This window comes from Gorilla gorilla, chromosome 8 (assembly GCF_029281585.2).
Source record: "Gorilla gorilla gorilla isolate KB3781 chromosome 8, NHGRI_mGorGor1-v2.1_pri, whole genome shotgun sequence".
NCBI classification, from domain to species: Eukaryota; Metazoa; Chordata; class Mammalia; order Primates; family Hominidae; genus Gorilla; species Gorilla gorilla.
In genome coordinates, this window is record NC_073232.2 from 42,003,961 (window position 1) to 42,022,705 (window position 18,745).

The 18,745-nt window shown below is 48.8% G+C and overlaps 1 protein-coding gene and 2 pseudogenes across 2 annotated transcripts in view; all 3 read right to left on the reverse strand.

Moving 5' to 3' along the window:
- The window catches only part of SEC24C (SEC24 homolog C, COPII coat complex component), a 41,014-nt gene extending 22,770 nt beyond the window's left edge, over positions 1-18,244 (reverse strand). Inside the window, exons 1-3 of one of the 2 annotated variants that reach the window (XM_063709983.1) lie at positions 18,162-18,244; positions 4,986-5,259; positions 2,419-2,618 (exon numbers count right to left, since the gene is read on the reverse strand). In XM_063709983.1, the coding sequence (XP_063566053.1) occupies positions 2,419-2,590 (172 nt within the window). In that variant the 5' untranslated portion in view covers positions 2,591-2,618; positions 4,986-5,259; positions 18,162-18,244. Of the gene's footprint in view, positions 1-2,418; positions 2,619-4,985; positions 5,260-18,161 lie in introns of those variants that run through there. The other variant, XM_019034630.4, reaches the window with a different exon arrangement.
- LOC101144148 (uncharacterized) lies at positions 11,641-15,272 on the reverse strand (annotated as a pseudogene).
- LOC115936013 (dual specificity protein phosphatase 8-like) lies at positions 11,641-18,167 on the reverse strand (annotated as a pseudogene).
- Positions 18,245-18,745: the final 501 nt, after the last annotated feature.

Genomic DNA, 18,745 nt, shown 5'->3' on the forward strand with positions numbered 1-18,745 from the left:
AAAGGAAAAGGATGGATATCAGAAGACATGAGAGGCACCAAAAGTCAGGCACACAAATATCACACTTTTCACCCCCATAAACTACACTGTCCCAGGGTCATTTATACATAAGAATCATCAGTCCAACAAGAGGCTTTCTCAACATATATGAGGAATAAATTATTTCAAGGAGACTACAAGTCAACAGGAAATATTCGGTCCTGGTCACAGGATCTAGAGGGGTGTGGACCACAACCCTTCCATTTAGCTCTGAACAATGTGACCAGGTAAGGCTGCACAAGGTGATACCCACAGGAAGTGAACGGCCAGTGAACCTGGGAGATGTGTTCCCACTAGATGGCTTAAGGCAGAAACACAGTACCTTATCTAAAAACAGGGAAGACAGCTGGGCGTGGTGGCTTACATTTGTAATCCTAGCACTTTGAGAGGCCGAGGCAAGTGGATCACCTGAGGTCAGGAGTTCAAGACCAGCCTGGCCAACATGGCAAAATCCCATCTCTACTAAAAATACAAAAAATTAGCCAGGTGTGGTGGTGGGTGCCTGTATCCCAGCTACTCAGGAGGCTGAGGCACAAGAATCACTTGAACCTGGGAGGCAGAGGTTGCAGTGAGCTGAGATTGTGCCATTGCACTCCAGCCTGGGTAACAAGAGCCAAACTCCAGCTCAAAAAGAAAAAAGAAAAAAAATAAGGCCAGGTACGGTGGCTCACACCTGTAATCCCAGCATTTGGGAGGCTGAGGCGGGTGGATCACCTGAGGCCAGGAGTTTAAGACCAGCCTGGCCAACATGGTGAAACCCCATCTCTAATAAAAATACAAAACATTAGCCGGGTGTGGTGGCACATGCCTGTAATCCCAGCTATTTGGGAGGCTGAGGCAGGAGAATCGCTTGAACCTGGGAGGCGGAGGTTACAGTAAGCTGAGATTGTGCCATTGCACTCCAGCCTGGGTAACAAGAGCAAAATTCCATCTCAAAAAAAATTAAAAATAAGGCCAGAGGTGGTGGCTCATGCCTGTAATGTCAGCACTTTGGGAAGCCGAGATGGGTGAATCATTTGAGGTCAGGAGTTCGAGACCAGCCTGGTCAACATGGTGTAACACTGTCTCTACTAAAAATACAAAAAATAGCCGGGCATGGTGGCGGGAGCCTGTAATCACAGCTACTCTGGAGGCTGAGGCAGGAGAATTGCTTGAATCTGGGAGACGGAGGTTGCAGTGAGCCGAGATTGTGCCACTGCACTCCAGCCTGGGCAACAGAGCAAGACTATCTCAAAAAATAAATAAATAAATAAATAATAAAATAAGTAAAATAAAATAAAAAAACAGGGAAGGGGCCGGGCGTGGTGGCTCAAGCCTGTAATCCTAGCATTTTGGGAGGCCAAGGCTGGTGGATCATTTGAGGTCAGCAGTTCTTCAAGACCTTCCTGGCCACTGGTAAAACCCCATCTCTACTAAAAATACAAACAGTGGCCAGGTGTGGTGGCTCACGCCTGTAATCTCAGCATTTTGGGAGTCCGAGGTGGGTGGATCACTTGAGGTTGGGAGTTCAAGACCAGCCTGACCAACATGGAGAAACCCTGTCTCTACTAAAGATACAAAATTAGCAGGGTATGGTGGTGCATGCCTGTAATCCCAGTTACTCGGGAGGCTGAGGCAGGAGAATCACTTGAACCCAGGAGGTGGAGGTTGTGGTGAGCCGAGATCGTGCCACTGCACTACAGCCTGGGCAACAAGAGTAAAACTCTGTCTCAAAAAAAAAAAAAAAAATACAGGCCAGGCACGGTAGCTCACGCCTATAATCCCAGCACTTTGGGAGGCTGAGGCGGGCAGATCACAAGGTCAGGAGCTCAAGACCAGCCTGGCCAAGATGGTGAAACCCCCGTCTCTACTAAAAATACAAAAAAATTAGCTGGTGTGGTGGTGGATGCCTGTAATCCTAGCTACTCAGGAGGCTGAGGCAGAGAACTGCTTGAACCTGGAAGGTGGAGGTTGCAGCCAAGAGGGTGCCACTGCACTCCAGCCTGGGCGACAGAGAGAGACTCTATCTCAAAATAAATTTAAAAAATACAAAAATTAGCTGGACGTGGTGGTGCATGCCTGTAATCCCAGCTACTGGGGAGGCTGAGGCAGGAGAAGTGCTTAAGCCCAGGAGGCAGAGGTTGCAATGAGTTGAGATCATGCCACTGTAATCCAGCATGGGTGACAGAGCAAAACTGTCTCAAAAAAAAATTAAAATAATAATTTAAAAAGGGAAGGGAAGGGCGCCCACGGGGCTCTCAGCTACACAGGGCCAGATTTATGTTCCTCAATCCCAGTCACCCAAACTTCTCAGGTAGCTTAGCTAGAGCAATACAACCCAACCTGAAGACTCTGCTGATTTCCCTCCCTAGCTCAAAGGAAACAGAAACAGAAACATACCTTGGGGAGGTGTTTGCTGATAGCCTGGTACTGGGCCATTGTAGGCTCCATAGGGAATGGCGGGGGCTGTGGACCCTGATTGCCCACCGTAGCTGGACTGATGATACCCTGGGTAGATGGGCTGAGGCTGCCCAAATGGTGGCACAGGTGGAACTGACTGGTTGACGTTCATTATGAAAGCATTCCCAATTTGGTCTCACCTGTGAGAGAGAAGAGAAATTAGTCAAAATGAACTTTCTAAAGAGAGTAACTATTCAGGGCAGGAAGTAGAGATAAAAAGAAATTGGCCTTATCAGACAGTGATCAGTTTAATAATCCTCACACTTCCACAGGATCTTAGTAATTTTCTGCCCCAGCCAGCATTCAGATTATCTCCTAAAAGCAAGGATTTTGTTATTCTGACCACCCACCCTTTGTCACTGTCTAAATAGTATAAATTTCAACTTCAGACAGACCCACTGAAATGGAGCAGCAGCCTCCATTCCCCAGTGGTATGATTTCTAGTGTCTAGTCACACAGTCTTGTGGCTGATGAACTACCTTGATGTTACAGGTAAAAGAAACAATGTTCCCACTTTCCATTCATTCACTCTAGCATCCATTCATTCAGCAAACATCGAGTACCCTCTAGTGTGCTGAACAATTGATTTAAAATCAATCAGGCTAAAAATCTAAAACAGATCTGCTAAAATCCTTCCCCCTCAATGACAAAATTTAGGCTGAGTTACAGAAATGACATTCTTTAGCTAAACTGCCATAATACAAATGATACTCCAACCCGAGTCTTTCCACCAAAAGAGTGTATGGACCTTAAAACTGAAGGTTGTTTTTTTTTTTTTTTTTTTTGAGATGGAGTCTCACTCTGTTGCCAGGCTGGAGTGCAGTGGCGCGATCTCAGCTCACTGCAACCTCCACCTCCTGGGTTCAAACGATTCTCCTGCCTCAGCCTCCCGAGTAGCTGGGATTACAGGCGCATGCCACCACACCCAGCTAGTTTTTGTATTTTTAGTAGAGACAGGTTTTCACCCTGTTAGCCAGGCTGGTCTCGATCTCCTGACCTCGTGATCCACCCACCTCGGCCTCCCAAAGTGCTGGATCACAGGTGTGAGCCACCACGCCCGGCCAAAACCGAAGCATTAAAATCAATAAAAGTTGGCCAGGCACAGTGGCTCACGCCTGTAATCCCAGCACTTTGGAAGGCAAAGTCAGGCAGATCACTTGAGGTCAGGAGTTCGTGACCAGCCTGGCCAACACGGTGAAACCCAGTCTCTACTAAAAATACAAAAACTAGCCGGGCATGGTGGCACACGCCTGTAATCCCAGCTACTTGGGAGGCTGAGGCAGGAGAAATCGCTTGAACCCGGGAGGCGGAGGTTGCAATAAGCCGAGATCGTGCCACTGCACTCCAGCCTGAGCAATAGAGCAAGACGCCCTTTCAAAAAAATAAAAATAAAAAATAAAGGACACCTGAAAACTCTAGCAAGGTAACAGATTAAAACCAAGTGCAGAACAGGCACCAGAACTTCTTCACATAATCTGAGGAAACAGTTCAAGAATCAGGGGCAAAGTTAGAGTTAGATTTCATGGAAAAAAATCATTCACCTCATCCCTCAAGCAGAAGACTATGAATATTCTAAATTCCAATGCACTTCTCCAACTCTCCTGTTTCTGCTCCCCTTACGACTGTTATGAATCTCAGCCACCATCAAAATTATTACAATCTTGCTCATCAACACAGGGATGAATTAGAGGGCCTTTTCTAAATAGGGTCCTTCCAAGAAAACTATCTCATCACATCTACTTTCAACAGCTGTATCATTCCAATTATCCTGTAGACAGAAAGGGCCCAGAAAGCAGGAGCACTCAGAGTTGCTGCAAAGGGAACAATGGGCCTCTCCCCCTTTGCTAGAAGGGCCACCTTGACTATAGAAAAGGAGCTGATCCTGCTCTAAAACTCTTTAAACTCAAAGTTATCTCAATAGCTGTTCTTCCAAACCCTAAACCTTACAGAGGTCACTGACACTAAGTTTAAAATATGTCCTCTCCCTTTATGTTTCCAAAGCCGGGGGGAGGGGTAAAGAAAGGAGCTTCTTCTCCAGAAAATAATCCCCTCAAACACATTCAAGAGCTTGGAGTCAGACTGAAGTCTCGACTCCATTCTGGGTGGATAGTCGAGGGTGACAACCCAAGGGGGCGGGGCAAGCTTCCTACAACTCTGAAAGTAGTCAAGCCATGGAGCCTCGGAGAGCCGAGGATCAAAACCGAGAAGCCAAGTCGGCTTCTAGGGCCACGTTAAGAGAGGGGGCTGCTCTGTTAAGCACAGAGACCAAGCGTCTTGCACCTTTTAACAGGCTCGGGGCAGGAAGCAGGAGCCGGAATCTGGGCCGGGAGACGAAGGGATGGTCTAGGACCTGCTCCTGGATGGTGGATGCGTGAGGTGAGGGTCTCTACCCAGGCCCCGCCCCCAGGCTCCTCCCTTCTTTCTGAAACCGGACCCCAATCTGGCCAGCAATACCCTGACCTCTCCTTTGCTTTCCTACCCGCCAACCTCCCGATGCCACTCCTCACCCGGCTCCAGATCCAGGTTAGACTTCGTTCCTAACGTCAAGGCTCCCAGGCTCCACTTCCGGTTCCGAGGGGGCCGTCCCGTCACCCCCGGAAGTTCCTCCTCCACGCTTTAGGGACAGGCCACTCCTTCTGCCACGTCTGCATTTCGGGGACCCGGATGCCGCGCATGCGCCTCTTTCATCTTCCCATCATGGCCGCCGCCTGTGCGCCTCTGCTGAGTCGTATGTATTTCCCTCCTGACATTTTTTTTCAGATGTTCCAGTCACTTTATGGCCTCACCAACAGAAATGAGATTAAAAAGAATTTGTCAAACTATCTTTAATAATGCCCCTTCACTCTGCCTGTGACGTATTAGTGACCTCTGAGTTAGAGTCTTGTAGTCACTTCCTGGTGACCCCTGACCCCGTTGATTTCCGTCCGCTAGGTTGATCTCACCCATGGCGTTTGCTGGTCATGAGATTTGCGGAACGTGTGGTGGTGGTAAAGGGCACCAACTGTTGTCAACCTGCATGTGGGGGTCTGAGGTCTGGCTCTACAGCTTGTAAAATGGAAATAATAATAATGCCCAGAGGATGAAATTAGGCCACATAGGCCGCTTGGCATCATAGTAAGCACTCAGTAAAGGTCAATTGTTATTAACCATTTTTATACAGCGCCTTCGTTTAGGTGCAGAGCTTTATCAGAGCCAAAAGATCTCTGCGCTCTGTTGGAAAAGTTATAGTTCCTGCAGTAATTATTAGTACCCCATTTAATGGGCAAGTAATTATAGCTAACAATGCTAGGATTTCTTTTTCATATATGACTTCATTTGAACTTTTCAGTACTATTTGTTGATTTTATAATTTTTCGAGCACTGCTGTTGAAACTGCCTTTGCAAAATTACAACTGAGGAAATTATGATAGTGGAAGAAATCAGACTTAACCGACTCCATCTTGCTTCTAACCTTTAAGCTGTCCTTATTCATTCCTGGGTGTAGGTGGAACTAACTTTGGGAAGGAATTCAGTTTATGGTTTGACTCTGAAACAAAATTGATAATAGCCCCTTTCCGAAAAGACCCCCTTCTTGCCTGGGGACCAGTCTGTCTTTACAGGACTAACAAATTAGCTACAAGATTACAAATTACAGCTTAGGGGACGTGCAGCCTCTTGCTCCAAGAGTCTGAACCTCCCCAAATTGCTTTTAGGAATAACATCACTATTGTAAAACCTAAGATTAGTGCTTGAGATGTTTTGCAGACCCTGCACTCATTGGATCAGCTGACTACCTAGACCGGTAACCTGGCTCAATCAGTTCTGCCATTCCACCCAGGAACACAAAACAGCAAGAAAACCTCACTTCGACTCTCTGTGATTCCGTCTTCAACCTGACCAATCAGCACTCCCCGCTTCCCAAGCTCCTACTCGCCAAATTATCTTTAAGAACTCTGATCCTCAAATGCTCAGGGAGACTAATTTGTGTAATAACTCTGGTCTCCCACACAGCTGGCTCTGCGTGAATTACTCTTTCTCCATTGCAATTCCCCGGTCTTGATAAATCAGCTCTGTCAAGGCAGCAGGCAGGGTGAACCCATTGAGCGCTGACATTGTGTGCCAAGCCATGTTCTTGGTTCTGGAAATAGAGCAGTGAACAAAAGTGTTTGTTCTCATATTATTGACAGTAAATATCAGTTATTCTGAGGCACAGAGTGGTTTATTCACTGAAAAATTTGCACTTTAGGCTGTGCTGGAAACTATATATTAGGCATTGAGCATGCTTTACTAAACAGGCAGATTGTTCTTGTCCTCTGTTTTGAGACAGAGTCTTGCTCTGTCTCCAGGCTGGAGTGCAGTGGCCCAATCTTGGCTCACTGCAACTTCCGCCTCCTGGTTTCAAGCGATTCTCATGCCTCAGACTCCCAAGTAGCTGGGATTACAGGCACGCGCCACCATCCCAGCTAATCTTTGTATGTTTGGTATAGACAGGGTTTCACCATATTGGCCAGGATGGTCTTGATCTCCTGACGTTGTGATTCGCCCCCCTTGGCCTCCCAAAGTGCTGGGATTACAGGTGTGAGCCACTGCGCCCAGCCTGTTGTTTTGTTTTAGAGACGATTTTGCTATGTTGCTCAGGCTGGGCTCAAGTGGTCCTCCTACCTCAGTAGGAGTAGCTGGGTAGTTGAGTAGCTAGGGCTACAGGTATGTGCCACCACATCTGGCTAATTTTTTGTAGATGTGAGGTCTCCCTGTGTTGCCCAGGGTGGTCTCAAATTCTTCCCACCTTAGCCTTCCAAATTGCTGAGATTACAGGTGTGAAGCCACCACACCTGACCTATCAGTTTATAGTCAGTGGTTAAAGTGTGATCCTCAGATCAGCAGTATCAGTATCTCCTGGAAACTTGCTTGAAATGCAAATTTCAGACCCACTTTACATAGATAAGAGCCAGAAATTCTGGAGGTGGGGCCCAGCAAGCTATGGTTTAAGGCCCTCCACGTGATTCCATTGCTGATTGAGAACCACTAGTCTACATGAATAATTTGCCAAATTCAACTAAGATATGTTGAGCACCTGACCTAAACTGGTCCTCTGCTAAGCATTTTCACATGATTCATCCCACTTGACTCATATCGATATAGGAAAGTAAATATCCTCTGTCTTGCTTAAGGTTGCACCCACTAGGGCCGGGCATGGTGGCTCATGCCTGTAATCCTAGCACTTTGGCAGGCCGAGACAGGCGGATCACCTGAAGTCAGGAGTTTGAGAGCAGCCTGGCCAACCCTGTCTCTGCTAAAAATACAAAAATTAGCTGGATGTCGTGGCACATGCCTGTAATCCCAACTACTCAGGAGGCTGAGGAAGGAGAATCGCTTGAACCCAGGGGACGGAGGTTGCAGTGAACCAAGATTGCACCACTGCACTCCAGCCTGGGACACAGGGCAACACTCTGTCTTAAAAAAAAGGTTGCACCCCTGATAAGTGGTAGATCCTAGATTCAGTTTCTTTCTTCCCCCTCCCCCAACCTTTTTTTTTTTTCTATTTGAGACAAGGTCTCTGTCACCCAGGCTGGAGTGCAGTAGCATGATCTTGGCTCACTTCACCCTCTGCCTCCCAGGCTCAAGTGATACTCCCCACTCAGCCTCCCTAGTAGCTGGGACTACAGGCATGTGCCACCACTCTTAGCTAGCTAAGTTTTGTATTTTTTGTAGAGATGGGGTTTCACCATGTTACCCAGGCTGGTCTCAAACTCCTGGGCTCAAGCAATCTGCCCGCCTTGGCCTTCCAAAGTGCTGGGATTACAGGCATAAGCCACCATGCCCGGACCATAGTTCATAGTTTCTTTCTTTTTTTTTGTTTTTTGAGAGTCTCACTCTCAAAAGGGGTATGGGGCGGCTCCAGGGCCAGGGATGGGACGGCCGCAGTTGCGGCAGCTCCAGGACGAGCAAGTGGATCCCGGGAAGCGCTGTGAGCTCCCAAGCCAGCCGGGAGGACGCTTACTACAGCTGCTCAGAAGCACCGCAGGAAGCTCAGATGTGGGCGCCCCAGCCAGAAGCCTAGAGGGGTACAGGGAAGCTACCGAGAAGCCCCTCCTGATGCCCCAGGGAGCAAGCCAACTCCTTCCAGGCTCCAGGAACACCACAAAGCAATATGAAACCTGTTCATGAAAGGAGTCAGGAATGCCTTCCACCAAAGAAACGAGACCTCCCCACAACCAGCTGCTCCACTAACCACACACCCTCCAGTGATGCCTCTGAATGGTCCCCAGGGGTTGTGGTGGCTGGGCAGAGCCAGGCAGGAGCCAGAGTCAGCCTCGGGGTGATGGAGCTGTGGCCATCACCGGTCTGACAGTGGACCAGTATGGCATGCTGTATAAGGTGGCTATGCCGCCTGCCACCTTCTCACCAACTGGACTCCCATCTGTGTGAATATGAGCCCCTTGCCCCCGGAAAAAAAAATTGCATGTACAGTTGATTAAATGGAATGCTCCATGGCTACTAGGAATGATGAAAATGGGTTGGGCACGGTGGCTCACGCCTGTAATCCCAGCACTTTGGTAGGCCGAGGTGGGCAGATAACCTGAGGTCGGGAGTTTGAGACCAGCCTGACCAACATGGAGAAACCCCACGTCTTCTAAAAATACAAAATTAGCCGAGCGTGGTGGCTCATGCCTGTAATCCCAGCTACTCAGGAGGCTGAGGCAGGAGAGTCACTTGAACCTGGGAGGCGGATGTTGCAGTGAGCCGGGATCGTGACATAACACTCTAGCCTGGGCAACAAGTGCAAAACTCCATCTCAAAAAAAAAGAATGATGAAAATGTCTGGGCATAGTGCCTCACACCTGTAATCCCAGCACTTTGGGAACTGAGATGGGAGGATTGCTTGAGTCCAGGAGTTCAAAAACATAATGAGACTTGTTTCTCCAAAAAAAAAAAAAAAAAGTTATTATTTATTTTTGAGTCAGGGTCTTGCTCTGTCACCCAGGCTGGATTTCAGTGGCATGATCTCGACTCACTGCACCCTCCACCTCTTGGGCTCAAGTGATTCTCCTGCCTCAGCCTCTTGAGTAACTGGGATTACAGGCACCTGCCACCATGCCCAGCTAATTTTTGTATTTTTAGTAGAGACGGAGTTTTACCATGTTGGCCAGGATGGTCTCAAACTCCTGACCCCAAGTGATCTGCCTGCCTTGGCCTTCCAAAGTGCTGAGATTACAGGCGTGAGCTGCTGCGCCAGGCCAAAAAAAAAAAATTTTTTTTAACTTAGCTGGGTTAGTCAGGAGGCCAAGATGGGAGGATCCCTTGAACCGAGGAGCTTGAGGCTGCAGTGACCTGTCATTAGGCCACTGCACTCCCGTCTGGGCAACAGAGTGAGATGCTGTCTCAGGAAAAAAATATTTTAAAAAAGAATGATGAATATGTAATATGTCATTAGGGAACATGTCCTAATAATGTAATAACATATATATGTAGAATAAGTTCATTTTTATAAAGCAAGTATATAATTGTATAAGAGTACAAAAAAATGGCCAGGCATAGTGGCTCATGCTTTTAATCCCAGCATTTTTGGAGGCCAAGGTGGGCGGATCACCAGAGGTCAGGAGTTCGAGACCAACTTGGTCAACTTAGTGAAACTTCGTCTCTACTGAAAATACAAAAAAAATTAGCTGGGTGGGCATGGTGGCAGGTGCCTATAATTCCAGCTACTTGGGAGGCTGAGGTGGGAGAATTGTTTGAACCCGGGAGGCAGAGGATACAGTGAGCCAAGTTCGTGCCGCTGGATGTTAGCCTGGGTGACAGAAAAAAAAAAGAAGACAAAAAAAAAGAATAAACCTGGTATCATATATGTAGCACACATATTACCAGTGATCATCTTTGTGATTCTATGGGAATATGGGAAATCCTCATTTTCTACATTACATATTTACATGATGCTTGAATTGAAGAGAAAACCAATACGGATATTTTTTAAATTGTGGTTGTGGAGGGCAATACTAACTTATTCAAGATTATTCCTAATAAAGGGCTACTCAAAATTTACTGGTTTGAAAACTTTGTTATCACATGATAATTGAGAGCATTTGGGAACTCTTACAGCAAGTTGATATTGCCCAGACTTCCAGAAGTGTCATCAGTAGATGGTTCTTGTTGAACAGGGTATAGACCGCCTTGGGTTACTGAACTTGCATGGCTAGTTGCATGTAAACTAGTCACATGCAGTAAAGCCACATACCACACCAGGCGCAGTGGCTCAAACCTGTAATCCCAGCACTTTAGGAGGTGGAAGCAGGTGGATCACCTGAGGTCAGAAGTTCAAAACCAGCCTGGCCAACATGGTGAAAACCCTTTTCTGCTAAAAATACAAAAGTTAGCCAGGTGTGGTGGCACATGTCTGTAATTCTGGCTATTTGGGAGGCTGAGGTGAGAGAATTGCTTGAACCTGGGAGGCAGAGGTTTCAGTGAGCCGAGATTGTGCCACTGCACTCCAGGCTGAGTGACAGAGTGTGTCTCCATCTCAAAAAAAAAACAAAAAACAAAAAAAAGGATGCCAAATCAAACATAACATTTTAGAAATCTATCATAGGATAGCCAGGCACGGTGGCTCATGCCTGTAATCCCAGCACTTTGAGAGGCTGAGGCAGGCAGACTATGAGGTCAGGAGATCAAGACCATCCTGCCCAACATGGTGAAACCCCGTCTCTACTAAAAATACAAAAATTAGCATGGTGCAGTGGTGGGTGCCTGTAGTCCTAGCTACTCAGGAGACTAAGGCAGGAGAATCACTTGAACCCGGGAGGTGCAGGTTGCAGTGAGCCAAGATCACCCAGCCTGGGCAGCAAGAGCGAAAACTCTGTCTCCAAAAAAAAAAAAAAAAAAAAAAAGAAATCTATCATAGGATTATATGAGGAGACCAGTTTTATTTATATAGGAACTATCTATCTTTTTACTAGATCTCTGAGCTCTGGGCAGAGCCCACACTGAATCCTGGATCTCCAAAAAAGGGAGCATTATTATGAGGCTAGAATATGTGATGCTTTTTCAGTGCACTTAAAAAATTTTTTTAAATGAAGACACTTCTGTGTCCGGAATTGGTGGGTTTTTCGCCTCGCTGACTTCAAGAATGAAGCTGCAGACCTTCGTGGTGAGTGTTATAGCTCATAAAGGCAGTGCAGACCCAAAGAGTGAGCAGCAGCAAGATTTATTGCAAAGCGCGAAAGAACAAAGCCTCCACAGTGTGGAAGGGGACCTGAGCTGGTTGCTGCCGCTGGCTGGGGCAGCCTGCTTTTATTCCCTTATCTGACCCTATCTCCTATTACAAATAGTAGGAGGCCGGGCATAGTGGCTCACGCCTGTAATCCCAGCACTTTGGGATTCTGAGATGGGTGGATCACCTGAGGTCAAGAGTTCAAGACCAGCCTGATCAACATGGCAAAACCCCATCTCTATAAAAATACGAAAATTAGCTGGGCATGGTGGCACATGCCTATAGTCTCAGCTACTCGGGAGGCTTAGACAAGAGAATTGCTTGAAGCCGGGAGATGGAGGAGATCGCACCACTACACTCCAATCTTGGTGACAGAGCGAGACTCTGTCTCAAAAAAAAAAAAAAGATTTTTTTAGATGTTCCCACTTTATACCAAAATCTATGTGGCTACACAATAAAGCCCTTCTTTGCTAGCTCCATGGTGAACCTCCTTGTGATCTTTTCCAATTCATTATCCTGTAAAATAAGAAAACAATAAAAATAAAAAAAGATATAAAAATCGCTTGAGATTATAGCTAGCATCTTATTTTCTATTTATAGTACATTCTCATATGTCTTCTCTTGTAATCCTTAGAACAACTCATAAAGTAGGCATTGCCATTTTAAAGGTGAGGAAATAAGGGATCAAAAAAGTAGATTATAAAAACAGGATAGTAGAACTAGGACTCAAATTCCCATTCTATTAATTCCCCACTGAAAAATATACTAAATCTTTTTTTTTTTTTTTTTTTTTGAGATGGAGTCTTGCTCTCTCACCCAGGCTGGAGTGCAGTGGCGCGATCTCGGTTCACTGCAAGCTCCGCCTCCCGGGTTCACGCCATTCTCTTGCCTCAGCCTCCCGAGCAGCTGGGACTACAGGTGCCCGCCACCATACCCAGGTAATTTTTTTTTTGTATTTTTTAGTACAGACGGGGTTTCACCATGTTAGCCAGGATGGTCTCGATCTCCTGACCTCGTGATCTGCCCGTCTCGGCCTCCCAAAGTGCTGGGATTACAGGCGTGAGCCACCGCGCCTGGCCTACTAAATCTTAATTAAGATTAATTGAAATATAATTATATTCCATGTAAATGGTGAATTTTAAAGAGAATAAAAATCATACGCGTTTATGTTTGTATACAGATAATTTAGTATTATGTAAAGCATTGTGACAACCAGTTTGAATTTGCTTGGAACTGACAGGATAAAAAGTAAGGTTTTTATAGGCTTAGTTAAGATATTTGTCTAGAATGAGATCCTGACTTAAAAACTTCAGATCACAGTAATACTTTTTTTCTTTTTGAGACAGAGTCTTTCTCTGTTGCCCAGGCTGGAGTACAGCAGTGAAATCTCGGCTCACTGCAACCTCTGCCTCCTGAGTTCAAGCAATTCTCATGCCTGAGCCTCCCAAGTAGCTGGGATTACAGGTGCGCACCACTACGCCTGATTAATTAGATCACAGTAATTCTTAAATATGGGTTTAAGTGTCTAACAATATGAAAATATTAATTACCTTTTTAATAAGTAAGAAAATAATAATACAAAAAGCAAAAAAATAAAACAAGACTCATAAAAACAAAACCAAACAAAACAAAATGATAAAGGATATAAAGTAGGTGACCTTTATATGGCAAAACACTCAATGAGTTAATTCTTTACTTTTTTCATTCCATTTGAAAAGCAATGGGGACCATTGATCTCACTGATATGGGGGATACAGAGAAGCCCAGTAATTTCAAGTCCTTCATAAATGCACTGTGTGCACAAATATCACTTTGAGGCTGGGTGCGGTGGCTCATGCCTGTAATCCCAGCACTCTGGGAGGCCAAGGCAGGCAGATCACCTGAGGTCAGGAGTTCAAGACCAGCCTGGCCAACATGCTGATACCCCCCCCCCCCCTACTAAAAATACAAAAATTAGTTGGGCATGGTGGCATGCACCTGTAATCCTAGTTACTGAATCAACGAGAATCGCTTGAATCCGGGAGACGGAAGTTGCAGTGAGCCGAGATTGCACCACTGCACTCCAGCCTGGGCGACAGAGCAAGACTCTGTCTCAGAAAAACAAAAACAACAACAAAAAAAACCAAGTATCACTCTCATATTTACAGTATAGTTCTTGGGATTGATCTTAACACCAGCTTTAGCACCCCTAAATGGCACATCTGAAAGACAAGGCTGATGGTTGCTATGCCATATAAAGGTTAAAAAAGTAAAATGACAGAAAACGCCACACAATATTAGAAAAACGTGTGATGCTTTAAGCTTGAATTTCTGAAAGTTCAAGAAATAAACCTACCATCGTTTTCTAAACTGTACTTTAAACAACATTTTATTGAACAGGAATTGTTCAATAAAATTGGCTAGCCAAGTTCTAATATATATATTTTATATAATTAATAATAATTAACCAATAATAAATACTTCAACCTCTAATCCATAGATTGCAAATACAATGATAGCTTATTTTCTTGGGGAACAGCAGTTGGTGGGGACAGAGGGAATGGGAAAAGGACTTTTGCTGAAAGGAGGGATGACAGGAACACAAGGCTATGGGTGAAAAGAAGAACAAATAGAACAAACAGCAGAGAGGGCGGCTGGCCAGGGTGGGGTGGGCGCCTCCCTGGCCCTGCTCCAGGACTCAGGACTGGGTCCTGCCTGGGCCACCCCTCCTGCCAAGGCCCTGGCCTCTTCCCAGGGTGACTGGTCCACTCCTAGACCCTAGAACATCTGAAAGGCAGGGGTCCCAATGGCCTGAGAGGGTATGGGCCAGGGGCAGCAGGCTGACCCACCTGGGCCCAAAAGCCACCTGTGTTTGGGGGCTGGCATGCTGTCTAGAGAGAGAGTGCCCTGGGAAAGGGGCACACGGGAGTTTGTCTCCTGAGAAGCCCCCATGCAGGTCGGGGCAAAGGAGAGGGCTTTATCTGCCTTGAGGGCAGCGCTCCCTAAGTGAAGCAGGCCTACCCCAGAAGCACAGGGACTTGGCTGGCGCCTGAACTTCCTGTGCGAAGCAGCACCTGCTCATGGAGCCCCTCAGCCTGCTGGGCACACCTGGTTTCCAAGTCCTGCCTGGGGACTTGCTAGGTGGGGGACGGACCTGGAACAGGACCCTAAGCCCACCCCCTCCGCATACCTGGTGGTCCAGGGCTCCCCGCCCAGTGGAGCCAGCACAGGCTAGCCAGGCCCCACTCCTGCGTCACCCCCGGAGGCCAAGCTCCTCTCCTGCACTGGCAGGTAGTTCTGGGGGCAGGGGCAAAGGAGAAGGGAGGGCCACAGCCCTCTGGGAATGGCCTTTCTGAGCCACCAGTGGCTGGACTGGGGCTCTGGCAGGAGTTGGGGACATTAACAACACCCCCATCCTCCCCTGGGCTCCACCTCATCTGACGCTCCAGAACCCCCTGCCCCAAGCCCCTACACACTCTGTTCTATTCCTCAGCCCCTCTCAACATCCTGGCACCATGGGGCCCAATGCCTGTCCTCCCTTGAGAAGGAACAGCTCTGGGGCAACGGGCAGCGGGGTGCCCTCCCTGCCACCAAGATTTGGTGCCTGGAGCTGGTGGAGGGCTGGCCGCATCTCTGGGGCACACCAGCTCCTGCTCCCCCAACCTACGGCTTTGGGGCAGAGCCTGAAGGAAGGAAGAAGGTGGGGGGGGGGGGGGTTCTGCGGCTGTTTGTGGCAAATAAGCTTTTTTTTTTTTCCTTTTTTTATCCTTTTTCTTATGTAAAAAGTGCACAAAAGCTCGGCAGCCTTTGCAAGTGTCAGCAGTGTTTCCTGGGGTGGGGGAACTGGGAGGGGCACCAGGCCTAGCACCCACCTTGCGACTGAAGGTGGCCTCGTATTGCTTAGAAAGGTATGTTTCAGTTTAAATACCAGACAGTAAAAATAGAGCTCGAGGACCACCTGCACTGTTGCCAAATCATTGCCAGAATGAATAGCTTAAATAAATAAAAAATAGAAATATTTACTTCTCGATAAAAATAAAAGTAAAACCATTTACCTTTCTTTGCATTATATATAATATATATTTATAACGGGTCTGGCTGTGGGCAGCGGAGCTGAGGGCAGCGGAGGGGTCAGGACATCTCGATGACCTCCACGCTGCTCGAGAAGCTCGCCTGCTTGCCCATGGCGGCCAGCTCCTCGCCGCGAGTGCGCCCCTCCAGGATGCCCTCCTCGAACTCCATCTGGCAGCTGCAGCGCTTAATCTGCGTCTCCGGGGCGGCTCGTCGGGCCAGCTGGTCCGCGCGTCCCGGGACTCAGCCCTTGCTGCCTCCGGCCGCCGCAAGTCGCTGCCGCCGCCCCGTCCCGGGGCGCCCGCCCGGCCAAAGGGCGCGAACAGCACCCCGCCCGCCCCCTGCGCGCCCTCGGGGCTGAAGCACTAGGGCCCGTCGGGCGACGGCGTGCCCGGGGAGTCGAGCGGTGGCGCCCAGGCTCCGGGGCCGGCTGGCCAGGGCCGGGCAGCCTGGGCGCCGACAAGGCCGAGAGGCCGAGGCTGTGCGCGGGGGAGCGCGCGGGGGGCGGGGAGCCGGCTGGGGGCCTGGGCAGCCCGCAGGGCCGTGGGCGCGCGGCATCCGGGCTGTCCAGGCTGGGCGAAGGTAGGCTCAGCGTGGCCCCGACGGGCCGTGCAGCTTGCAGAGCTTTGGGACCTCGCCGGGGTCGGGTCGGGGCCGTTGGGCCGCTGGCCGGGGGTGTTCGCTGACTTGATGTCCAGCGAGAAGGAGCGCTTGAGGCGGTTGGTGTCCTGCAGGCGGTCAGAGGAGAGGTACAGGCCGCGCAGGCCCTGCTGCAGCGCGCAGGTGTCTGGGGGCGTGGGGGGCAGTGGGGGCTCCCCGCCCGCGCTCAGGCCGCTCTCCCTGGCAGCTGCACTCCCGGTGGCAGCGCTTTCTGAGGTAGGTGGTGGCAGCCATGGCAGCTGGGCCCCAGCCGCAGGGCTGGGCGGAGGCTCCGGCGTCCCTGAGGGGGCGCCCGCATCCCCCTGCACGGTGGCCAGCAGCTTCAGGCTGCGCTCCTACTCCAGCAGCTGGCCCAGGAAGTTGAAGTTGGGCGAGATGGACTGGCGCCTATCCTTCATGAACCTGTAGGTGTCGTCGGAGGATATGCCCATGGTCTTCATGATGTAGGCGATGGCGATGGTGGCAGAGTGGGAGATACCGACCAGACAGTGGACGATGACTTGGCAGCTGGACAGCTTGCCTTTACAGATGAACTCCATAGACTTGTCCAGCCAGGGCAGCAGCTTTTCACAGTAGTTTTCGTTGATGGGGACCCGCATGAAGCGGCTCTCGCAGATGAAGTCAGGCTTGGGGCAGGAGTTGCTGGCATTGAGGACGTAGCTTATTCCATTCTGTGTCATCAGATCCTTGTTCAGAACGTCTTTCTGCGAGCCCAAGTAGAGGTGAGGCAGGATGAGGGTCAGGCTCACGCTAGGCACGGGCAGGCAGGGCTGGGAGAGGCTCATGGGTAGCAGGGCAGCAGGCTTGCCCTGGCAGAGGCTGGGGAAGCAGGAGGAGAAGGTGGTGAAGCCCCCCGTGAGGATGGCCACGCTGTCGAAGCAGCTGTCCAGCTTGCTCAGCAGGATGGAGAGGAAGCGGTCTGCGGCCAGCACACTGGCGTCCCGTGTGCTCTGGTCATAGACCACCACATCCTGTGGCTCAATGGCCTCCACTTGGCTGCGTGTGGCCAGCCAGATGAACTCTGCAATGGTCACCTTGCCCTTCTGCAGCCGCCATTTCACCAGCTTGGAGCAGCAGATGTTGACGGAGCTGAGCACATGCCAGCTGTTGTACTCCAGGAAGGAGCGGCTGTAGATGACCAGGCACCCTAGGCCCGCCCCGCAGCAGGCTGGCCAGCTTCTTGGCGTCCATCATCTTCCTCGGGAGCCGGTCTCCGGCCATGGTGGGGCAATGGGTGGTGGGGAGGGTGACCCCTGAAGTGAGGAGGGGTTGCTCGGATGGCCCAAGTGTGGTCTTGCACTGGGAGTGACCTAGCACATGGTGCCGGACCTCGTTAGCGCTCGCCTCGGGGGGCGTTCCGGGGGACCGCGCTGCCCTCGCCAGCTTGGCTGCGCCGACCATAGGCCCTTTGGTGGGGGCCCGCGCAGCCAAGGCAGGGGCGGGGTCTCTAATATAGAGTTAATCAGTGCTCTTTACAACTTCTAAAAGATAATAGCTTATTTACTATCCTTCTACTATAATTTGGTCTTATTTATAGAATATGTTGAGGAATTGAAAACAAAGATCTAGACTTAAAATTCAATAAGCTCCTATAAAAAAAAATCCCTCACGTAAAAAAAGGCTATATATTAATTTAGACTAATTGAAAAATGATGCAGGTCTTAAAGAGGACAACTTAAAAAAAATCAGTTCTGATAAGGTATATTTCTATAGCATCTTAACAGTAACCATGTGTGTAAACATATTTCCCCAGAGTTCTCATTAGGTAGCAAGAAAGGCGATCACTTACCAACCACTGCACACTTGTATGTCATCAGGGAAGCCAAAGTTTTTACTTCATCTACACTCACATCAATGCTGTAATGGATATCTGGTGGTGTTTTTTTTTAAAATATGTTGGGGTAGGTGAGAAAGAAGGGGATATATTTAGAACAAACTTCAGTAAGTTTCAAAAAAGAAAGCTACAAATTGAAAATATCCACTTTTTACATTTTACACCCAAGCTATGTCCAAAAACACTTGAAGCAGCTCATATGTCAGAACACCATAAAAAATGAATATAAAACGTTTAAAAAAGCTGCTAATAACAGTAACTATGATTTCACAAGACAAAAATCACTGTGCAATGAATTTTTTTACACTTTCCAGAAGGCTTTTGTATGTTCCTTTTACCTTTTGGTTTGGGTGACTCCGGAGTGGCCAGGACCAAATGTGTCTCCTTCTGGCTTTTTGCACCACTCCAAGTAACCCGCGCCAGGCCGCACCACACCAAGTAACCCGCGCCAGGCCGCACAGCTGCCCTGGCCTTGGGGAGGACTAAGGCGAGGGCGGTGTACGCTGCTCCGGAGTCCCACCGCGGGAGTTGAGGCAGCG